The 20,681-nt window shown below is 42.3% G+C and overlaps 2 protein-coding genes across 2 annotated transcripts in view; both read right to left on the bottom strand.

Moving 5' to 3' along the window:
* Positions 1-5,140, bottom strand: part of cnnm2b (cyclin and CBS domain divalent metal cation transport mediator 2b) — a gene marked incomplete at both ends in the record, with an annotated part of 48,846 nt that extends 43,706 nt beyond the window's left edge. Inside the window, one exon of the mRNA XM_083975132.1 lies at positions 3,649-5,140. Coding sequence (XP_083831258.1) covers positions 3,649-5,140 — 1,492 coding nt within the window. The remainder of the gene's footprint in view (positions 1-3,648) is intronic.
* A 546-nt stretch (positions 5,141-5,686) lies between these two features.
* Positions 5,687-16,388, bottom strand: as3mt (arsenite methyltransferase). The gene is made up of 11 exons (XM_083989891.1): positions 16,252-16,388; positions 15,905-15,938; positions 15,451-15,578; positions 14,410-14,560; positions 12,690-12,826; positions 12,528-12,597; positions 12,301-12,382; positions 12,089-12,220; positions 9,932-10,071; positions 9,723-9,842; positions 5,687-6,902 (listed from the first exon to the last, which is right to left on the bottom strand). The coding sequence occupies exons 1-11, from the start codon at positions 16,266-16,268 to the stop codon at positions 6,795-6,797; spliced, it is 1,119 nt and encodes a 372-aa protein (XP_083846017.1). The 5' UTR covers positions 16,269-16,388; the 3' UTR covers positions 5,687-6,794.
* Between the last annotated feature and the right edge of the window lie 4,293 nt (positions 16,389-20,681).

The raw sequence follows: 20,681 nt of genomic DNA, 5'->3' as shown, positions 1-20,681 counted from the left end.
TCCCCACAACAGTTGCTTATGACTTCCATGAGAAGCCGAAAGGCGAATTCCCTCTGGCGCGGGGCCAGCCACACAGACTCTCCACCTCAGCCACTGCACAGCACAACTGCATCTATGTAGGATGAAATGCACCGGTAGAAGTCACCTGCTTGCCTTTTAGTGGTAGGAAACAGAATTACTAGTTCTACTGACTTGCTGAAGGACAACAATTAAATGGCCGGTTTATTCTAACTTCACTTAGTGATGCATTTACTAGTGTTTAATGTATGTTGTGCATTATAACTCAGCTCTATTGATGCTGGACAAATTAATGCAACTGGGAATACTACTGGGAATATGTGGAGAAAAAAAAACTTTTGATATATTATACAGAAAAATATCTGTTAACGTGCAAGATAATGATAACGACACGCTTTTTTGTGTGTAGTAAAAGTATTTCAAACATTCCCACCCATGCTCATTGTGGTTAATTGTGCTTGCTCAGTGTGCACGAGGCCAAATGACTTGACAACAGCAGACATGTGCACCAGGACCCAATGTAGTTATTATAATTGTCATGCACAGAGATGTGTGTTGAGGGCAGCAGAAGCACACACACACACACACACACGTCCCAAACCAAAAATGAATGGGATTCATACAGTACTGTAAATCCACCACAGTCTATTTCCAAATAATCCTCCACCTCCACACTACATAAACTTCATTTCAGCTTGTTTACTTAATTTGGACAAAAAAAAATCACAAGTCATGACAAATCCTTCAAGGACAATAAACATGATTTCAATATCACTTTTTTTCTTTTTCATTTCCAGAACAGAGCAGGTGTTTTCTGGTCAAAACAACTGATAACAACGTACAGCAGCAGACTGCACCAGCACAACAACCTGTTGTCCCACTTTAATTAATAAACACATGTTCCAAGTTTCTGCAGCTAATGATGATCAGTTAATCAGAAGCCACTACTTGTAGTTTTTTTTCCCCCCTCAAATCGTTTGCCAACTTTTTTTGTGTACATTACAATTCCCCTGTGTCGTCTTCACATTGCTTGTTTTGTCTGAGCCCAAAGATATTTCATTCACACCACATAAACACACAGGTGAAGAGTCATAACACTCAACGGAGCATCTTGACCATCACATGTCTGACACTGTAAGTAACAACACATGATACGGTAAGATTTCCTTTACCGTTTAAAGGTATAATATGTAGGAATTCCCCCCATCTAGTGGTGCGGTTGCATATCGGAACGTATTCTTGATGTTGCATTCACGTGAAATCGGGCAGACGTCAGACAGACAACAGACGCTGCATGTAACAGGATAAACAAGCGTCTATGTAAAGGAGTGGTCCACCAGCACGAGGCAAAACAATACAGGTGTGACAATATGTTGTCATGGTGATGTGGTATTGTTTACCTGACCCACGTTTTACCGTCTTTCTCTCGTGGAGTAAAATGACATCCGGTTGGTTTGCCGACGGCCGTCTGCCTGACTGCACCTGAATGCAACATCAGTGCCTCCGTCCTTCCTCACACTACACAGTGGTGACAGTTTTAACAGGCGCTACCTGGAAAACTTTCTCCCCGAGCCGACAGCTCCGGTGAGTTTCCGTGGTTACCTACGGTCACACTGCCACTGAACGTAAAAAATGGCGATGCAACATGGCCGCCTCGGTTCGGTGCGTCGCTCACTTATGTATTTGTAACGACTTGTAACAACTCATTCTAAGGTACGAGAAAGCTTTCATTTGTATGCGGGTGTGATTCCACTTCAGTGAAATACGTTTATGAAAGCTATATTTGATTTTTGCTAATAAAAAGCCAAATAAGTTACATACTGGAGCTTTAAAGCAGAAGTTAGCGATCCGGTGGTTTTGGCTAACTTCCTGTCAGCCGATGGAGTTAGCAGTCCCCGCCCTCGTCCCTACGTCACCACATTCACGCGCATCCCTTGGCTGCACACACAGAGAGGACTGCCCCTTTATGCTGTTCTCTCTCCTCATTGGATAAAGGTTGTAGGATACGGAAGTAGCCTATACAAGAAGTTTTCTCCTCGGCTTACAGCAGAGAGTGACTGACAGACCCGTGTTTCAGACCAAACACTCTATATAGCCTAAGTGATTGCTGTCGGAAGATATAACTATTTAACTTATATTAACACAAACATTCTGCTTACTTCTGCTTTAAACTAGTGAATGTCGGTAAATAGTTGTGATGAAAACAAACAAACCTCCCCCCATCCCCTCAGCTAGTATATTATGTAATGCTAATTTGGCATGGAGAACTAGGCTACACCTAATTTCTGGTAATGGAGCTCACTGATTTGTCCTGCCCCCCCAATTAATCCTCTTAAAGTAAAGTGAATATTCTAATGAGCACGCAATGCATCACTCGTGTTTTTGTTTGTTTTCACATTTTATGTGTCAACACTACAGGTATGTCAGTGTGTGACTCCTATAAGAGGTTTGTACCAAATCTACAAACAAACTGCCAGGAATAACTCAGTCAGAGGCAAACAACAGCGAGGGGGGGGGGGTGGGAGGGGTGGCTATGCAAAACATCAGGTAAACCATGGGTGAGGTAAACATCTTTCTCAAACACTATGCGCATACACACACACAACAACACATGGGGGGCTCGAGGGTGTTAGAGGCTGTTATTCATTATCCACACGACTGCATTCCAGGGCTGGGCAAAAGGAGTTATCGCCACCATCACTCAAGAGGCAAGCACAAGAGAGGTAAGAGAGGGATTTAAGCAGGTTCTCAAACAAGATGCCCCCACCTGATAACCTCAGCAATGCCGTTGCACCATTCCCACATGTCCTAATGCATTCACAAATCAGAGAGAGAGAGAGAGACAGATGGAGGGAGGGGGGAAAGAGTAAAAAAAAGAAAGAAAAAAAGGTGAATGAATGAATGAGAGGAGGTCAAGGTAAGAGGAGGAAAGCAAAACAGAGAGAGAGAGCGTGTGAACATTAACACTGAATGGAAGCGATGGAGGAAGATAAGGACACCTTCTCCTCCTCCTCCTCCTCCTCCTCCTCCTCCTCCCCTTGGCAGGAAGTGACCAGTGAGGCTGTGGCAAGTGCACCTCCCTACTGATGTGGTGCTTTGTGAGGCCGGCCTGATAAGAAGCGCCAAAACCACCCCATCCTCCTCCTCCTCCTCCACATCCTCTTTCTCTTTCTCCCCCTCACTACCTGGAATTTTCTTGTGAAATCTTGCAGAAGACAAGAATTCCTCCTCCTCCTCCTCCTCCTCCTCCTCCTCCTCCTTTTATTCCTGAAAATCAGGTTGGATTCACTTCTAATAACTTGACCTATAGATGGAGATATGCACATCAGAGGAGGAGCTGTGGATCCATTATAAGACCTGACATACTTACATTAAATAACATAACTCTGTGGACAGGTGAAATGCCAACCTGCTCATGCAATTAACTTTATCACTTGAGGCTGAAGAGAAGAGAGCTCTCCTGCACTTTTATATGCTGAGCTTTTCAGTTGCCATTAGAATAACAGACACAGTGTCATGTTCAGGTGTCAAGAGCTGATGTTAGGGGAAACTTTTCACACACACACACACACACACACACACACTGAATAAGAGAGAGGGAGAGTATGGATGATGGAGCAGCAGTCTCACCTTTTTTAAACTCCTCCAGCATCGCATCCAGCTTGGTGTCATTGAACACAAAATGCAACGGGTGGCTGTAAAACTTAGTGATGGTTTTGAGCGGGGTGCAATCATCCGGGTCCACGAAGGCCAGGTCCTTGACGAAGAGCAGGTCCACGATGTTGGACCTCTCGCCCTCGAAGACCGGGATGCGCGTGTAGCCGCTCTTCATGATCTCGGACATGGTGTTAAAGTCCAAGGTGCCGTCCCCGGGGATCATGAAGCAATCTCTGAGCGGCGTCATCACGTCCTCCACGGTCTTAGTCCTGAGCTCCAGCGCGCCCTGGATGATGTTCAGCTCCTCCTTCACCAGGTCGTTGTACGGGTCCGTGACGCGCAGCATCTCCAGCAGCTTCTCCCGGTTGTACACGGTCCCTATCTCCTGTCCCAGCAGGTAGTCCAGCAGCTTGCTCACCGGGTAGGAGGCGGGGAAGGTGAGCAGCATGAAGAACTTGGTGAGGAAGATGGTGTTGGCGCCGACGGCCAGGCCGTGTCTGGAGCAGATGGCCTGGGGAACGATCTCTCCAAAAATCACTATCCCGATGGTGGACATGACCACCGCGATCAAGCCCGAGCCCGCGATGTCGTCCAGCAGGATGGTCAGCGTGGTGTTCACTAACACGTTCCCGAGCAGGAGCGAGCAAAGCAAGTAATTCCCTTGGCTCCGGACCGGCTCGATCTTTTTGGCGTAATTCTTCTCCCTTTCCGTCCCGCAGTTCTGGACTATCTGGAGCTCCATGGGGTCCAGAGCCATGAGCCCCAGGTTCAAGCCGCTGAACATCCCCGACAGACACAGCAACATGGAGATGAAGATGACCTGGAGCCAGAAAGGCAGCAGAAACTTTTTCTCCTCCACCACTATCACTTTGGTGTCATCCCCGTCGTGGTAGATCCAAGTGTTCTCCGTCCACGGGTCGTGCATCCCGGCCGCGGCGGGCGGCGTGGAGGTGGCGATGCAAAGGTAATACGCTTTACTCCTCTCCGTCTTCCGCAGGGGTTTGACCTCGATTTCAACTATTCCCGACGTCTTTCGATTCTGGTTGATGTTGGGCAATATGATTATATCCGAAGTCCTAATGCCGCAGGGATGCGAGCCGGACGGGTCCTCCTGGCTCTGGTTATCCCCCGAGGAGCTGTCAACGCTCCCCTGCACCGCCCGGCTCCGCTCGTGTTCCGTGAAAGCAATCTTGGACCAGGTCTCGTTGTTGATGTTCTGCCCGTACACCCTCAATTTCACCCGAGAGCGCTCGCTCACCCGCAGGTAGCCCCTATCCATGAAGGAAATGTCGTCCGTGTCCTCCAGTCGGAGCCCTATGATGACGGTCTCCTCGGACCCTTCCTTGCCACTTGTCGGGGCGACACAACAGCCAGTGACAGTTAAGAAAATCATCGCCAAAGCTCGGACCCGGTTAAGTGACGCCATTTTTGTAGCAGTGGGCGCTTGGGATAACGGCTCTGCCATATTGATAACCATTGGCAACCAACCTCCTGAATGAAAAGGGCTGTTAAAAATCAAAGCCAGTCGGAGTCCGCCTTCATCTCCGCCGAGGGTTGCCGTGACTTGTGCATCGGGGACCTGCTCGTTCCCACTACGTGTCCGACACTGATGACTCGCGAGCGCAGGCTTATGGGCCAACTCGTGCCTCCCCTGATGTCCCCGAGACAGGCGACGGCGGCGGCCAATGGGAAGGCTCCGCTGGGCGGGGGGCGGGGCTTTCGCAGCCTCCTCGGCGAATCAAATTCCAAAACAAGTGCACCTCATGTTAAGAGACAGACAGGACTCTGCTCGTGACTTTTTTTTAAACATATATCCAACCACAGCATTAGCACTGCACTGTAGGTATATGAACCGACATGTCACTTTGATATAAACATCGAGGATGCACACATGTCACGATCCAAAAGCACTCGTACAGTATAATGCAATGTCACCTTGATCCTCTGAATGACACAGGGTAGGATACTTTTTGTTTTTATTTGATTTATTCGTTACATTGCATCACACATTTTATACAGGAGCATGCTGATGCTCTTTTGTCCCACTGCAGCATCCCCACTGTCCCTTATCACAGTTTGTTCCCACACTTTTAGACCTATGATCTCTTATGTGCACTGTCTACTTGTAGGGCTAATTCCTCCTGACAGGTAAATTAAAGTTTTTTATTTGGATGTGGATGAAATATGAGCAGTTCAACCAAACAATATTTTTTCTATGGTGGATTTGAGGAGAAAGCTCAAGATGTCAATGTATTCATATTGTTCCACAATGCAATATCAAAATAAAACTTTTATCTTTGATGCAGTATTTACTTATGTAGCCTAATCATGTATGGTAATTTCTCATCCTCTGAACAAACTTTGATCTGTCAGTTTTGACACCCTGGTTATAGAACTATTGCCAGTGCCTGTTTATGACACTAGAGGCCTATTTCAATCAAATTTGCACTTTTCCTGGTTTAAAAGTTCTACATGCATGCTGTAAAACCCCCAGAATATAGACGTGTAAAATGAAAAGAGGACCTTCAATAGAATTAAATAATTTATTTTCCTTTAATAGAAATAACCACATGATAATTATCATACCACTTAGTAACTAGAACATTGTTGCAAAACTAACACTATTGCAAATCTGCCTAAAAATGAGTTAAATTGCTACAAACATATTGTTACAAAATTAGTGTCATTTGTGTGGCAAGAATGGTCACTCATGAGGTGTGAATGGCACAGACTGAGATGTTAGAGACTGCAGGCCAATGGAAGAAAATTAGCCTTGAGGAGAAAAGGAATTTGTAGTGTCTAATAATAAGTGCTGAAGTCATTTTGTTAAAGCAACACTATTATCTGAATAATTCAAATTCTTTTCAGTTTTTTTTTATCCACTGGTTGAGACTGAGTAGGAAGTATGTGCAGAGCAATCACAACACATTCATAGAAAACCCTTCATTTAAATTGCTACAACTGAATATTAATTAAAATATCAGTAATACCAGTTATAACATTTCAATTTTAACTAACAAAATTAGATGTTACAACGAGTCAACATACTGACACTGCACAACCACTGTTGACATTCACATGATGATGCTGGGTTGAATTTCTGTGTGTTCTTCCCATCATCACTTGCAGCAGCCAGTAGACCGTGTGCTGCAGCACCCCCCTGTGGCTGAACCTGGACCTGGTTTCTCCAGCTGAAGGGCCAGTTCGAAAGGATCCACAATATTTGCCTGTATTAATAGTTCAACAGGGTAGAAATCATTAGAGGTTTACAACCTATTATTGGTTCCCTTTTAAGTGTTGCATAATAACTGTGTAACTTCATCTCCATCCAGACAATCTAAGAAGTGGGGAGATGTTTCCTACTTTAATAAAAAACAATCAATATGATGATTGACATTTTTTGAATAAATTGTTGTTATACACTGGGCTTTTTCAGTGAATGTTTACTTGTGGTGTGCAGCTCTTTCTCTCTGCTATCAGACATGGGTTGTTCATTAATCAGCATTTCACAGTAGCTGTGCTTTAAAGACCAAGACCAAAGGCTTTTTTATTGCTATTATCACTAACTGGCCACCTTGATTGGAATAAACTACCTCAAAACAGATTTCACTTCAGAGGGGCGGTCCAAGGGTTAAACTAAAGGACTGTTTTTGATGAATCACTCGGATTTTTCATTTACTTAATTGCGTCACAAAAACACAATGACAACCCATCATTGGCAGAGTGGAACTGCCATGAGTGATTAAAGGATTAGGGTAGTCACTGAAAAACGTATAATGGTGTTTGTAGATGTGTGTGTGTCTGTGTGTGTGTGTGCACGCGGACACAGAATGACCATGAGAGCTGATAAGATGGTATTCTATTAGTTGAGAAGAGAACATTCCTTCCTGTTCAAGGTTCCTCAGCAGGACTCCACAGTCTGGTTATGACTCCAAGACAGCTGCTTGACCTTGTGTGTGTGGATGTGTGCGTTTGTATGTTTGAATGGGTATGTGAGTGTGTGTGTGTGTAAGAACTTTCAGCATGCGTCCTGGTGCACACATGCATGTGCGACTGTGTGCACAGTGGGCTCTCTGGGTGTGTCACACACTTCAAACTAATACTACAAACACACTGACCTCTAGTGCTCAAAGAGAGATCAGACAAGTACATTTTCACTTAAAGGTATAATTTGTAGGAATTACCTCATCTAGCGGTGCGGTTGCATATCGGAACGTATTCTTGATGTTGCATTCACGTGAAATCGGGCAGACGTCAGACAGACAACAGACGCTGCATGTAACAAGTGGCCTGCCAGCACGAGGCAAAACAATACAGGCGTGACAATATGTTGTCATGGTGATGTCGTATTGTTTACCTGACCCATGTTTTACTCGTCAAGTAAAATGACATCCGGTTGGTTTGCCGACGGCCGTCTGCCTGACTGCACCTGAATGCAACACCAGTGCCTCCGTCCTTCCTCACACTACACAGTGGTGACAGTTTTAACAGGCGCTACCTGGAAAACTTTCTCCCCGAGCCGACAGCTCCGCTGAGTTTCCGTGGTTACCTACAGTCACGCTGCCACTGAACGTAAAAAATGGCGATGCAACATGGCCGCCTCGGTTCGGTGCGTCGCCCACTTATGTATTTGTAACGACTTGTAACAACTCATTCTAAGGTACGAGAAAACTTTCATTTGTATGCGGGTGTGATTCCACTTCAGTGAAATACGTATTTATGAAAGCAATATTTGATTTTTGCTAATAAAAAGCCAAATAAGTTACATACTGGGACTTTAAAGGGATAGTTCACTCAAAATTTAAATTTCATTATCTACTCACCCTCATGTCGACTAAGGGCTGGGAGAAGTTTCAGAGTCCTCCGTGCCTTCTCAGAGTTACAGCGGGGCTCGGCGCAGCACTGCATTGCCATATGACGGTTGAGAACGGAGCTCACTTTTCTTCGTCCAAAAAGACACACCAAAAACCATCCGCCTTGTATTGAAGCCCCAACATGAGAAAAAAATCAAATAAGTCTATATTTTAAGCTTGTTTGTAGCGGAAGCTCCCAGTGTTGCTCTGCCGGAATCTCGTGTGATTTGCACAGACACAGGCAAAGCAGTGAACTGAGGGCGCTTTCACACCAACAGCAGTTGGTGCGCACTAAACGGTCCATTCGAACCAAAAGCTCTTAGTTCGGTTCGTTTTCGTCGGTGTGAAAGCATCAATCGCACTCGGGTGCGCACTAAATCAAGCGGACCGAGACCTCCAAAAAGGGGTGGTCTCGGTCCGCTTGATTCCGCACCAAATGCCAACATCTGGTGCGGCCCCTCCGGTGTGAACGCGAACCTGGACCAACTCAGGTCTACCTGTGTATTTTCAATGAAAAGTGGGGTGTGTTTGGGCCCGCCACAGTCTCTCACGGAAAAAAAGAAACCGTGTTTCACCATCATCTCTGCCAGTACACAGACACACTCACTCACATACAACCACACAGGGAGCGAGAGAGAGAGAGAGGTCGTGCTTGGCCGCTAATAAACGGTACATCTATGAGCTACTGTATATCACGCTAATTGTACAGTGTTTTACAGTGTTGTCTCCATTGTGAAAGTCCAAATTGGCACTTATTTCTACCGGAAGATGACGAAACATCATTCAGACCAATTTTAGTTTGTTTGCATGTGTGACTGCGCACCACTCCGCAGCCTGTAGCTACAATGTAACAATTTTACTGTCTGGTGCAGACTAAATAATTCAACTAGCGGTGTGAAAGCACCCTTAGACACTGGGAGCTTCCGCTACAAACAAGATTAAAATATAGACTTATTTAATTTTTTTCGGAACAATTTCTCATGTTGGGGCTTCAATACAAGAGGGACATTACAGACGAGCACAATGGAGGTATTTGGATGGTTTTTGGTGTGTCTTTTAGGACGAATAAAAGTGAGGCCCATTCACAACCATCATATGGACATGCAGTGCTGCGCCGAGCCCCCCTGTAACTCAGAGAAGAATTTCAATTTTGAGTGAACTATCCCTTTAAGAATTTAGTTGTGTGACACTGACCTTAGGTTTGACTCCACACGGCTCAGAGCCTCCAGGTGGCTGGAAAGTGAAGTCCTCCGCAAATCTTGAATGGGTCAGGATGCTGGCCACCTCTCCATCCACGTCCACCACGGCATCAGCCTGTCAAATACACATTTGACGCCATTTAACATACAGTGGGTGTACAAAAGATATTTAAAAGCTGGACCTGTGCTGCAGCATCTACTGACCTTGAATGTGTACTGACTGTCAAACTGAAAGCTGTCCTCTACCCCAGTAATGCTCCCATTGTATATGACCTGACAGGCCTTGGTGTTGCCTTTAGGGATCTTAAACAGGCGGTACGTGGCAGAGACAAACTTGAAGTCACCTGCATTGCCAGAAAAGGTAGGAGAGAAAAAAAAAAGATGAAATGCAACAATCTACACTGATATGTTTGCCAGTTATTGAACTTGTACAGCTCAAGGTTGTGATAACCAAAGTTAACCTGAATTATACATTTGTACTGTGGCCATTAACACTAGTTTAAAGGATTTGTAATTTTATAGTTATTATGAAAACCTAACTATATCTAAGATAGCTTTTCATTCAATATTGACAACAACATTCACACTAGCAAAAATCACAAAACAAAGCCCTCTTAAAAATGATAGCATGGATGTTAAAATATTGCACCTGTTGCACATGTATAAAATACTGTGCAAAAACTGAACATGGGAATCTCATGAAAAATAAACAAATAAAGTACTGGTATTGAAAAATGTTTCAAACTCTGTTTAATTTATGTCCACTGACACCTCCCTTGTATCACTTCTTGTTAAATGCAAAACAGCTCTACAATTATTTCTTATAAACTACAGTACCTGCCAACTGCCAGAGTAGTCCACTGTTAACATAGACTACATGGTGTATATATTTTTATGGCATAATTAAGCATGAACCTCATTATGAGAAAACGTGTGGCCCTGTAGATATTTAGTGACAGTGATAGTGATAGTTTGTCCTTTAAGGAATAAGCACGAGGAAAACTGAAGGTGTGTTTTTTGTCTTGAAATAAAACCAAATAGAATAGAAAATACTCCATAGAAGGGAAATTTAGATCGTCCAGGAGCTTATATAACAATGATATCATAAATAATATAAAATTATATAAAAAGTAACCGTGTATAAACTAACAAAAGGCATTGTGCATTTTGATGGCAGCAGGAATTCAGGATTTCCTGTATTCATCTTCCTGTCCCTTCTTCACACATGCCACGATGGCCGTATCATCTGAGTACTTCTGAACATGGCAAGATTCAGATTTAGATGTAAAATCCACAGTGAACAGTGTGAAGAGGTAAGGTATACTGCTCACCACTGTGTCTGTCATGCAGTTCCCCAGTCTCACACACTGAGGCCGCTCTGTAATATAGTTATAGACTCACAAGATGTAACTAACCGTAAAGGGAGTACATGCCAATGGTATGCTCATACAGGGGAATCTACTTAGTCTTGCCAGTTAGACCTCTAAAGACTGTGTGATCACGTGAAAAATATACATGTAGTTTTAATTTTTGTCACTCCTCTTAGCCTTGTTGTATCTGTCACCATGTGACACTTAGTTTATCTCACATAGTTCTGTATCATCTTCAGCCTGAGCATAAGTCTAAAGTGAAAGAATTGTGTAGGTGGATGAGGTGAAAATAAACAGAAGAAAAGGGTTCAACTGACTTCAATATAACGTTAAAAATACGTCATTATATTGTTGTAACACAGTCAGTTTGATCTAGCTTACTGTATTATTGCTTATTAATGCAACCGTCCTTAAAGGGATAGTTAAACATGTTGGCCCATTGCCATAATCCCTATAGTCTTAGGAGCAGGTTTGTTATCTTTAATTGTCAGTGCAAGCTATTTTTATGGCCAGTTTGCCAAAATGTTGAACTATCCCTTTAAGCAAGCTGTAAAGTAGGGCTGGGCCGATATGCTTTTGTGCCGATTCGATTCTCTAATGATTTTTGGGTCCCGATTCGATTTAAATTGTGATTCTGATTAAACAAGTATTGCGATTTGATTTTACCAAGTATTGCGATTTTATATTTCAATTATTGTGATTTTCTTTCCTTAAACAAGAGCAGGTTGAACCAAACACTTGATAATACATCATAAGTCATATTTACAAAAAACAATACACACATCACATCAGTTTGCCTGTTGTGTTCGTTTGTTGATATATCTGTGAACAAACGAACACAACAGGCCGGTTTGACTTTGTCTAGTGTAATGGCACAGAATACATGATCAATAAAGATTGGTTGTCCCAAAAAAAAAAAATCGCCAGAAAAAAATTGCGATTAATATAAAAATCGATCGAAAAAGAGGAAATAGCATAAACAACAACAAACCCAGGACATCCTGCAGCTCTTTGTTGTCCACAGTGATGACAGTGGCTGTGACCAGCCGCGGGGGGCTGAAGCCCACTTCTCCAGCCAGCTGAAGCAGATCCTTCCACCAAAGCGCTCCGCCAAGGCACTCACCTGCCAACACAAAACCACACTCTGATATCCTGGCAGGTGTCTGTCATCTTTTACAACAGCAGGATATTAATCTGACATACCCCAGAGCACTTTGTGATTTTTAATTTCCTCTGTTAGTCTTCCACTGCTGTAGACGTCACTGAAGTACAGCTCACCACCGTCCTAATGATCAACAGGGGGGGCTGTGTATTTAGTGAGTATCCATGCAAACAAATTTAATGACCTAATTAAAGATAGTTTTGCCTTTTGTTTTTGATATTGTTGTCATATTTTGTGTGATTTGATTAAAAAGTGTAAAGCAGAATACCTTGAGTACACTGTAGGCTTCAGCCAGCACTCGCTTCTTGTCTGGAGACAGATTCACCACACAGTTGGAACTAATGATGGCAGAGAATCATCAGATCAGCTCACCATTTCAGAAATTACATTGCAGTAAAATATGAAACTGAGCATCAGAAAAATATCTTACATGATGATATCGAATGAGTTCTTCTCCAAACCCGCCTCTGTTAGGGCCTCAATGTATCCTTGGACAAAACTGACATTGGGCTTCTTGTAGCCAAAGTCTTGCATGTGATGGTCAACGTATTTCCTGGCCACTTCGAGCTAGAAGAGACCACAGACAGTGACGTTTCTGTTTATCATGTTTAATCAGTCTTGTTGTTCCTGTTTTTCCAGAGCCTATGTTTGATCTTTAGTGTACAGCAGTAAATGACACGCTATGGAATCAGTGAGTCTTAAGTAGAACATCTTCAGTCTACGAGCCAGCGACATCCAATAATGCTTTTTAGGGCTATTTATTGAATTTACCATACATCATTTAATCGCCAGTGACACATACAGCGAGGCTGCTGCAGCTGATTAGAGAGACGTAATGTGATGCTAATCAGTGGTGTGTTCAGGGAGTGGCCTTGGGTGGCACAGGCCATCCCTGAAATCTGATTGGCTACCCCAGGTGCCACCCCAAAATATGATGGGCTATATGCCCAGTCAGAGGCATTTTATACATTGTTTTATACTGGCTTTTGTCAAGTAACCTTTTTTTTTTCAAGAATAAAATATTGAGGTTTTCTATCACAGTTGTATGTTGCCACTATTTATTTTGACTAGTAGGTCTAGTTTTTCTAACTGAAGTAGATATGGGTTTTGCAGACAAAACTGGGTGCCAAAACCTGTGTGTTTGCGTGTGCACATGCATACATGAGTACATTATGTGTGCGCGAGGCCATGGTGTTTTTTGATGGGAAAAAAGAATGTTACATGTAATGAATAAAGTTGTGTGTATTATGAGTGTGTAGTGACTTATACACTAAGCATAACAAATCATGCGCAGGTCTATATCATATTAATAATGCATAACCACAGTGTGTAAACATATTGAAAATGTAATCTTTCAATAAGAGGTATATCTTAATACAGGCCTCTAAAATAGGGGACTAGTACTATCGGCCTCCCAATATATCTGTGAGCATATTGAGAGGTGTTGTGATGTGTTGGTCTGTTAGCTTCCTTATCTAAGCAGTAAAGCGTCCACCCAGTTAATCGACTATCTACTCTAATCTTTGCTAATTTTACCTTCAGGGTTCATTTCCTGTCTTACATTATTGGACAAACTGATTAATCCAGGTGTGTCTGACCATTGTGACTACTCAGACACACATGGATTAATCAGTTTGTCTAGTAATGTAAGACAGGAAATGAAGGACCTGCCTTAAATTCAGGAAGTGGTGGAGCTGTGCATAGAGCCCATTGGCATGCTCAACTGCTCCATGTGATTGAGAGTGACACATACAGCCACACTTCTGCTTTATGTGTGATGTGCACACACGCTGCATTCATGTAATATTCTGTCCACTGTGCTAAACCCCCCACCCCCAATCTTTTGGTGGGCTGCACACTTAATGATAGCAACAAGTGCTGCTCATGTGAGGGTTGTTTTCCTGTTGGAGTCCCCTGCATAACACTGCACTTGCATATCTTAATCTTTTCAGCAACATATAAATGAAATGGCTTGGTGTAATCTGTGTTCCCTAGTGCTGGAGCAGTGTGCACATGCATACATGAGTACGTAATGTCTGCGCACAGGCTCTCATGCTCACGCTTCATGCCACCCCACTTAAGTCAGTGCCCCACTTGGGCCACCCCTATCAAAAATGTCTGGACACGCCCCTGATGCTGCTGTACAGTACCTGGCCCTCAGTCATGTCAATACCAGTGACATGGCCCTTCTCGCCCACCAGCTGACTCAGCATGTAGCAGTCTCTCCCACTGCCACTGCCCAGGTCCAGGATCCTGCAGCCCTCCAGACATTCTGGTACCACCAAACCACAACCATAATACCTACAGCAGGAGCAAACACACTGAATGTAAGTAGGGTCATTCTATAGAAATGGTCGCTTTCCTGTCCCTGCATTATTCACCAGGAAAAGCACTCAAAAGTGTTCAACAATGACATAAAATATACATGTTTTTTTGTAATTAAAGTTTTTTATTGTTATTAAACCATGCATAAGACAGTTATAATGCTTTTTTTTTTTAATATATCTTGAAAATCTGGTTAGTGACATGAATTTGGCTTGTCCCTCGGGTAAGGAGTCATGGTTCAGTGACATATTTTGAATTTAAATAAATGTTTTTCTACTTTTCTGTTTTAAAGACTATAATACAAAGTAAAGTGTTATAGCTATTTAGTATAATACTTTAAAAAATGAAAATATCAATAAATAATTTAAATAATTTACAAAAAATAGCTGTCCCTTGATTTCATGTCACTGGTGTTACTATTTGTAAAACCCTTTATTTTGAAAAACTGCTTCATCTCTGCAAACATCTTCTGGGGTCAAGAGTTAATTGGAGGCGTGTCCATTTTGAAGAGCACATGGTTAGTCAGCACCGTCTCTTCATATGTTGACAATTTTAAGATTTAACGACTTAACACCAGTTTTCGTTAACATCAGTGACCAGTGGGTAACACCAGTAATGATCATTAACACCAACCACCATTAGCATTTTTTAAATATCATATAATAAAAATATTAAAATACATTAAGCTGTAATTTATGTTGATTTATAATGGTAAGTGGTTAACTGTTATGTGACCATGTTTAAGTTGTTAAAAAAATAATACAAATGAAACATGAAATTGCTGTTCGAAAAGCTACCATTTTCATAGAATGACCCAGTATCAGAGTGTGAGGATGTTGCAGTGCAATAGAGAGGGGGCTACACACCTGGCAGTGACATCAGGGTGCACTTTCTTCAGGGCCTGGCGGACGAAGGCAGGGATGGGCTGGGCTGGAGTCACACAGGCGCTGGTCTGGAGGTCTGAGGTCTTCTGAAGTCTCTTCCCATAATAATCCTGTTCAAACAGAGACAGGTGAGATGAGATCCACATCACAGGGTCGGTTGTCATGAACAGTGCAGAACTGACAGAGCAAGTCATTGCGTGGGTCTCTGAGGACCCGGAAACATTACTGAAAATCACAAAAGAATCACAAAAATATGAGTTATAAAGAGTCAGAGTCAGTTTATTTGCCATTTGTGGAAGGAGACCACATTGGAAAGGGTTTGCGAGAGCTCAAAAATAAACACTTAAGACAATAGAACAATAGACAACCAATAAGCAGATAAATTAACAATCAAGTAATAAATATTATATATCAATAAATATTCACGTTTTACTACCTTGACGTCCACGTGAATGCTGCCATCTACCACACTTGGCACGCGCACATGAAATGAAACATACAGGCTAGTTAGTTACACATTAACTTCAATTGCGTAGCCTTCACAATTAGTTTATAAAGTAGACTACATATTAAAACTAAATTGCAGTTCTCAACTTTCAAGATTTAATGCCAAATATGATAACATGTCACCTGTCAAACTTCCTAATGAAAATAAACATAACGTCTCTGTCAACATTACGGGTGAGGGTTCAAATGTGACAGACCCCAATCGTTCACCGTACTGTAGGCTACAGACTGCTGCTGTATGAATGAGTCCATGTCTCAGGCACATCTTCATCTTACCTTGGTTTCTCGGCCATTTAGTCGAGAGCGTTCTGCCGCAGACTGTAACAACAGGACAGAGGAAAACACACACAACACCGCCGGCAGCTCTGACGAAGCGTGCAGCAGCCAGGAATACTTTGGAGTGTCAAGTCAAAGCGGAAGTGTTTTAGAGTGCAATATCAAAGAGGCCACTAGGGGCAGGCTTCAAAATAAATCTCTGACTCAATCAGATTCAAAGTTAGTTCAAAGAACTCCTTCTGATGGCAAATTAGGCAAGACAAGGCAATTTTATTTGTATAGCCCATTTTTTTTATTCATATCCATAGTGCAATATTTTCTTCTTATTGTTGTCAGTCTTTTTTTTTAATTATTATTATTAATTTGTTCATGTTATTTTGTGTTTTTTCACATTAAACTGTAATATAAGGTGGAGGCTTAAAAATAACCCCCTTGTGGCTTTTTGCCTCTCCCTGCACTGTCCTATTGTTACCTACCATGTTGTATGTTGTATTCTTTTAACTTTGTGCAAAAAAAAATAAAAAAATAAAAATTCAAATTCAAATTCAGATGGCAGGCTAGTTCATCAGCAGGGATTAACAGCAGGGGAAAGGAGGTGATGCAGGCGGCGGTTGGTGCAGAGGGATGGAGCTCTGGAGAGAGTGCAAGACACCAAGGCCAAACTGCACCAGAGTGCGCAACAAATATGATGGTTCAAAATCTGTGATCAGTGTTGTGAGGTTATTTTAAAATAATTTCATGACTTGTTAGACTTAAGGCCCCAAAGAGAGGATGCCTGTGCCTGGTTTGATTGACATGGTCTATGGGAATGACAACAAGAAACAAATCAAGAAAACAGGGTCAGTAAAGAGAAAACACACTGTATGGACAAAGTGGACATTTAGCATGAAGCAAGGCACTCCAACTGGAGAGACGATTCCACATTATGAGGCTTTTTAAGTAAGTTGCAGTAGAGGATTTAGGGAAAGAAAGAGGCAGTGGGCCTATATGCAGGTCAGGTGTACCTGTAGGATGAAGTAAGAAACTGTCAAATAAACAAAGAGACAGAGGCAATGGTGTTTTTTGATGGGAAAAAAGAATGTTACATGTAATGAATAAAGTTGTGACTTATACACTAAGCATAACAAATCATGTGCAGGTCTATATCATATTAATAATGCATAACCACAGTGTGTGAACATATTGAAAATGTAACCTTTCAATAAGAGGTATGTCTTAATACAGGCCTCTAAAATAGGGGACTAGTGCTATCGGCCTCCCAATATATCTGTGAGCATATTGGGAGGTGTTGTGATGTGTTGGTCTGTTAGCTTCCTTATCTAAGCAGTAAAGCGTCCACCCAATGAATTGACTATCTACTCTAATCTTTGCTAATTTCACCTTCAGGGTTCTATTGGCTTGCTCAACTGCTCCATGTGATTGAGAGTGACACATACAGCCACACTTCTGCTTTATGTGTGATGTGCACACACACTGCATTCATGTGATATTCTGTCCACTGTGCTAAACCCCCCACCCCCAATCTTTTGGTGGTCTGCACACTTTTAATGGTAGCAACAAGTGCTGCTCATGTGAGGGTTGTTTTCCTGTTGGAGTCCCCTGCATAACACTGCACTTGCATATCTTACGTAATCTTTTCGGCAACATATAAATGAAATGGCTTGTTGTAATCTGTGTTCCCTAGTGCTGGAGCAGTGTGCAAATCCTTTTTAAGAACCTGAAAAGCTCCCTCTGCTTCCTCAGTCCAGTAACTGTGCTGAAGTGTTTGTTTGTCCCGCGGCCCGTATAAGGGCTCCGCAATGGGGCGGCTTTCATTTCATAATAGATCCAAGATGCTGTCATCCCCAGAAAAGACAACATCTGTCCTACAGTTTGTGGTTTTGGTGCTTTATAGTTATTGTTGCTTCTATTTGTGAGGGGGGAATATGTCTTTTGTTGCCGCAGAGCTCCTGGTTAAGGTACTCAACCACTGGCTGGCAAAATTGCAAAATTGTGGCCCCTTTTTGCTAAGGCTGTTAGTACTGCAATAGAATCTTGAATCAAGTTTACATGTATTGCTGACTTTGATATATAAAAGGACAGAGTAATTGCAAATCTGGTTGAAACTGCACGCTGAAAAACGCTGAACATGCATCAATCACAGCGCTGGAGGAATATTGGAGGGCAATGTACTGCTATTATTGCTTTCTATACACTTGGTTTTTGTCTTTTTTTCTTCACACAGAGTAACTTCCTAAGTGTTGTAAGCAAAAGTAAAAACAAGACATGCAACAGGCCAACACATTACACAGTCAGCAGCTATTCATTAATTCATTCTTTTCACATCATGCCACCTATATAGCCTACATGCTTTAGATGGCCCAAAAGATCCAGTAACAGGAAAAGCGGGTGTTGCAAGTTGTAGTTCCTATAGAGAAGCATAGAAAGAACAGATACATAGACAGACTTCAATTGCCTCAGTGTGTATGGTGTTGAACTGTATGCCATGCTTTAGAGTTTGAGGCTTTAGACTGAGTTGAATAAATTAAAGTCCTATAGTTTATTGGTGATGTAATCTGTACAGCACTCTTCACATTACAGGGGAGTATCTGCATGGCTGCTATTTGTTATCAGAAAAATTACATTATGTAAGATATGTAAAGATTAAGGCTAACAGAGTATAGTGCAGTGTGGTGATAAGGGAGCAAGCAGAAGTTGTCAGAGGAAGAAATGAAACATCCTGGACAATGTAGGAGTTAACTGACTCCACAAGATGGCAGCAGATTAACACTGAGGATGCAACCTTCCACTCAGCCCTAAAGAGGAAGGAAAGTGACAACAGGCTCACTGGATTATGGATTACACACACACACACACACACACACGATTACAACTCTGCTGATAGATTGTTCAGTTTTTTGATTGTTTTTTTTGTTTTACTTTCGTCCGCCTTTAAGACACCCCAGAAGCATTACTGTAACTAAAGAAAATCTGCCAAATTGTAGTTCAGTTCAAGTTTTAACTAGAATCACCACCTTGTATTTGTATGCCCCTGCCAAAACCCTTTCTGTTTTCTTAAGATTCTGTGTTCACAAGGCCAAAACCATGTTTTATGATGTCACCATGACCTTGACCTTTGACTATCAGAATCTAATCAGTTCATCCTCGAGCCCACGTGAATGTCTGAGCCACATTCAAAGAGGTTCAGTCAAAGTGCCCATGAGAATAAGTTGAAAAAAAAGAAGTTTCTGGCTGTTGCCACCAGCATTAAAATGTGAGATGTTACAGTTTTTCTCCATTGGTTTGGCTCATTTTTCGAAAACAGAAATTACAGAAAAAAAAATTACAGAAAAAAAACTAGTATAACTATTGTCAATGAAGCACTGGGCTCAGACTGAGAGGAGGACATGAGCGATTTCAATGGTCCTCTGCCACAGTGACAAAACATCTAAACATTTTGACTTGCAGTGCTCACACAATGCCAAAGGGACGATGCGTTTTGGGGGAACTGACTATTTGTATGAGAAGGAAATTTAGTTTTGACACATGAGTGAACTGTTTTGAGAGAGAGATGTGCTTTTGCAAGTGATCTATGGTGTTGTGGTTGAACTGTATCACTGTTTTGCCAAATGATCTTAGAGAGTTTTGAGAATGTAATTTCTGTTTAGAGAAATGAGCCAAACCAACTGAGAAAAACTGTAAAATCATGACAACATACATATTCTCCCCTCAGGGCCGTTGTATAGGGGAGAAAGGTGATGATAATTCTAGGGGCCCAGCGCCCAGTGGGGCCCACAAAACACCCCAGTAGTCTAATCTTTGTATGACTGAATTATTCTGCGTAAGACCCTGACTAATACTCATAGTAATGCTGCATTAGCATCAAAATAAAGTAGGCTAAATAAAAAATGATAATACGTACGTAGTCTAAGAAAAAAAGTGGAAAAGTCAGGGGCCCACTTTGGTATTCTTTCTGGGGGCCCAGAATTCCTAGCAACGGCCCTGTCTCCCCTACCAAAGGATTCACTGATGTGAGTCGACAGTGTATTGGTTACACACTTCTCTCTGCAGTGTCTAGCAGAAACACTATCTGCTATCAAGACGCCGAGTAAGTGGAAATAAAACTTTTTCTGTACTTGAGATCGATCGTAAACCTTCACATGTAAAAATGACATCGAATTCTTTTGAGAAATCACCTGAAGTGGGTGTGTCCTGTCGTCTTGCAGTCTGCAGATGGATTTCACAGTCCAGTTCATCTCAACAGCACTCTCTGTTCCTCACTGCCTGAAACCACAGCTCACACAGACAATGAAGTCCAAATCATATGTTGTATATTACAGTTTGCTTTTTTATTTAGTTTAAGTATTGAAAAATACAAGTACAGTTCCCAGCACAGGACCTCAGTCAGTTTTTAAGTACACTCTGTAATGAAAAAGCCACAACGACACAAC

This window comes from Trachurus trachurus, assembly GCF_905171665.1.
Source record: "Trachurus trachurus genome assembly, chromosome: 1".
Lineage (NCBI taxonomy): Eukaryota > Metazoa > Chordata > Actinopteri > Carangiformes > Carangidae > Trachurus > Trachurus trachurus.
The sequence above is the reverse complement of the archived record's forward strand: the minus strand, read 5'-3'. Positions and strand labels throughout refer to the sequence as shown.

Excerpts from the sequence above, each read along its gene's own strand:
- as3mt (XM_083989891.1), bottom strand. Across the intron at positions 12,383-12,527 it reads AAGCCTACAGTGTACTCAAG|GACGGTGGTGAGCTGTACTT; the intron begins GTATTCTGCTTT and ends GTTGATCATTAG. Across the intron at positions 6,903-9,722 it reads CGTGTGGAGTCAAACCTAAG|GCAAATATTGTGGATCCTTT; the intron begins GTCAGTGTCACA and ends CTATTAATACAG.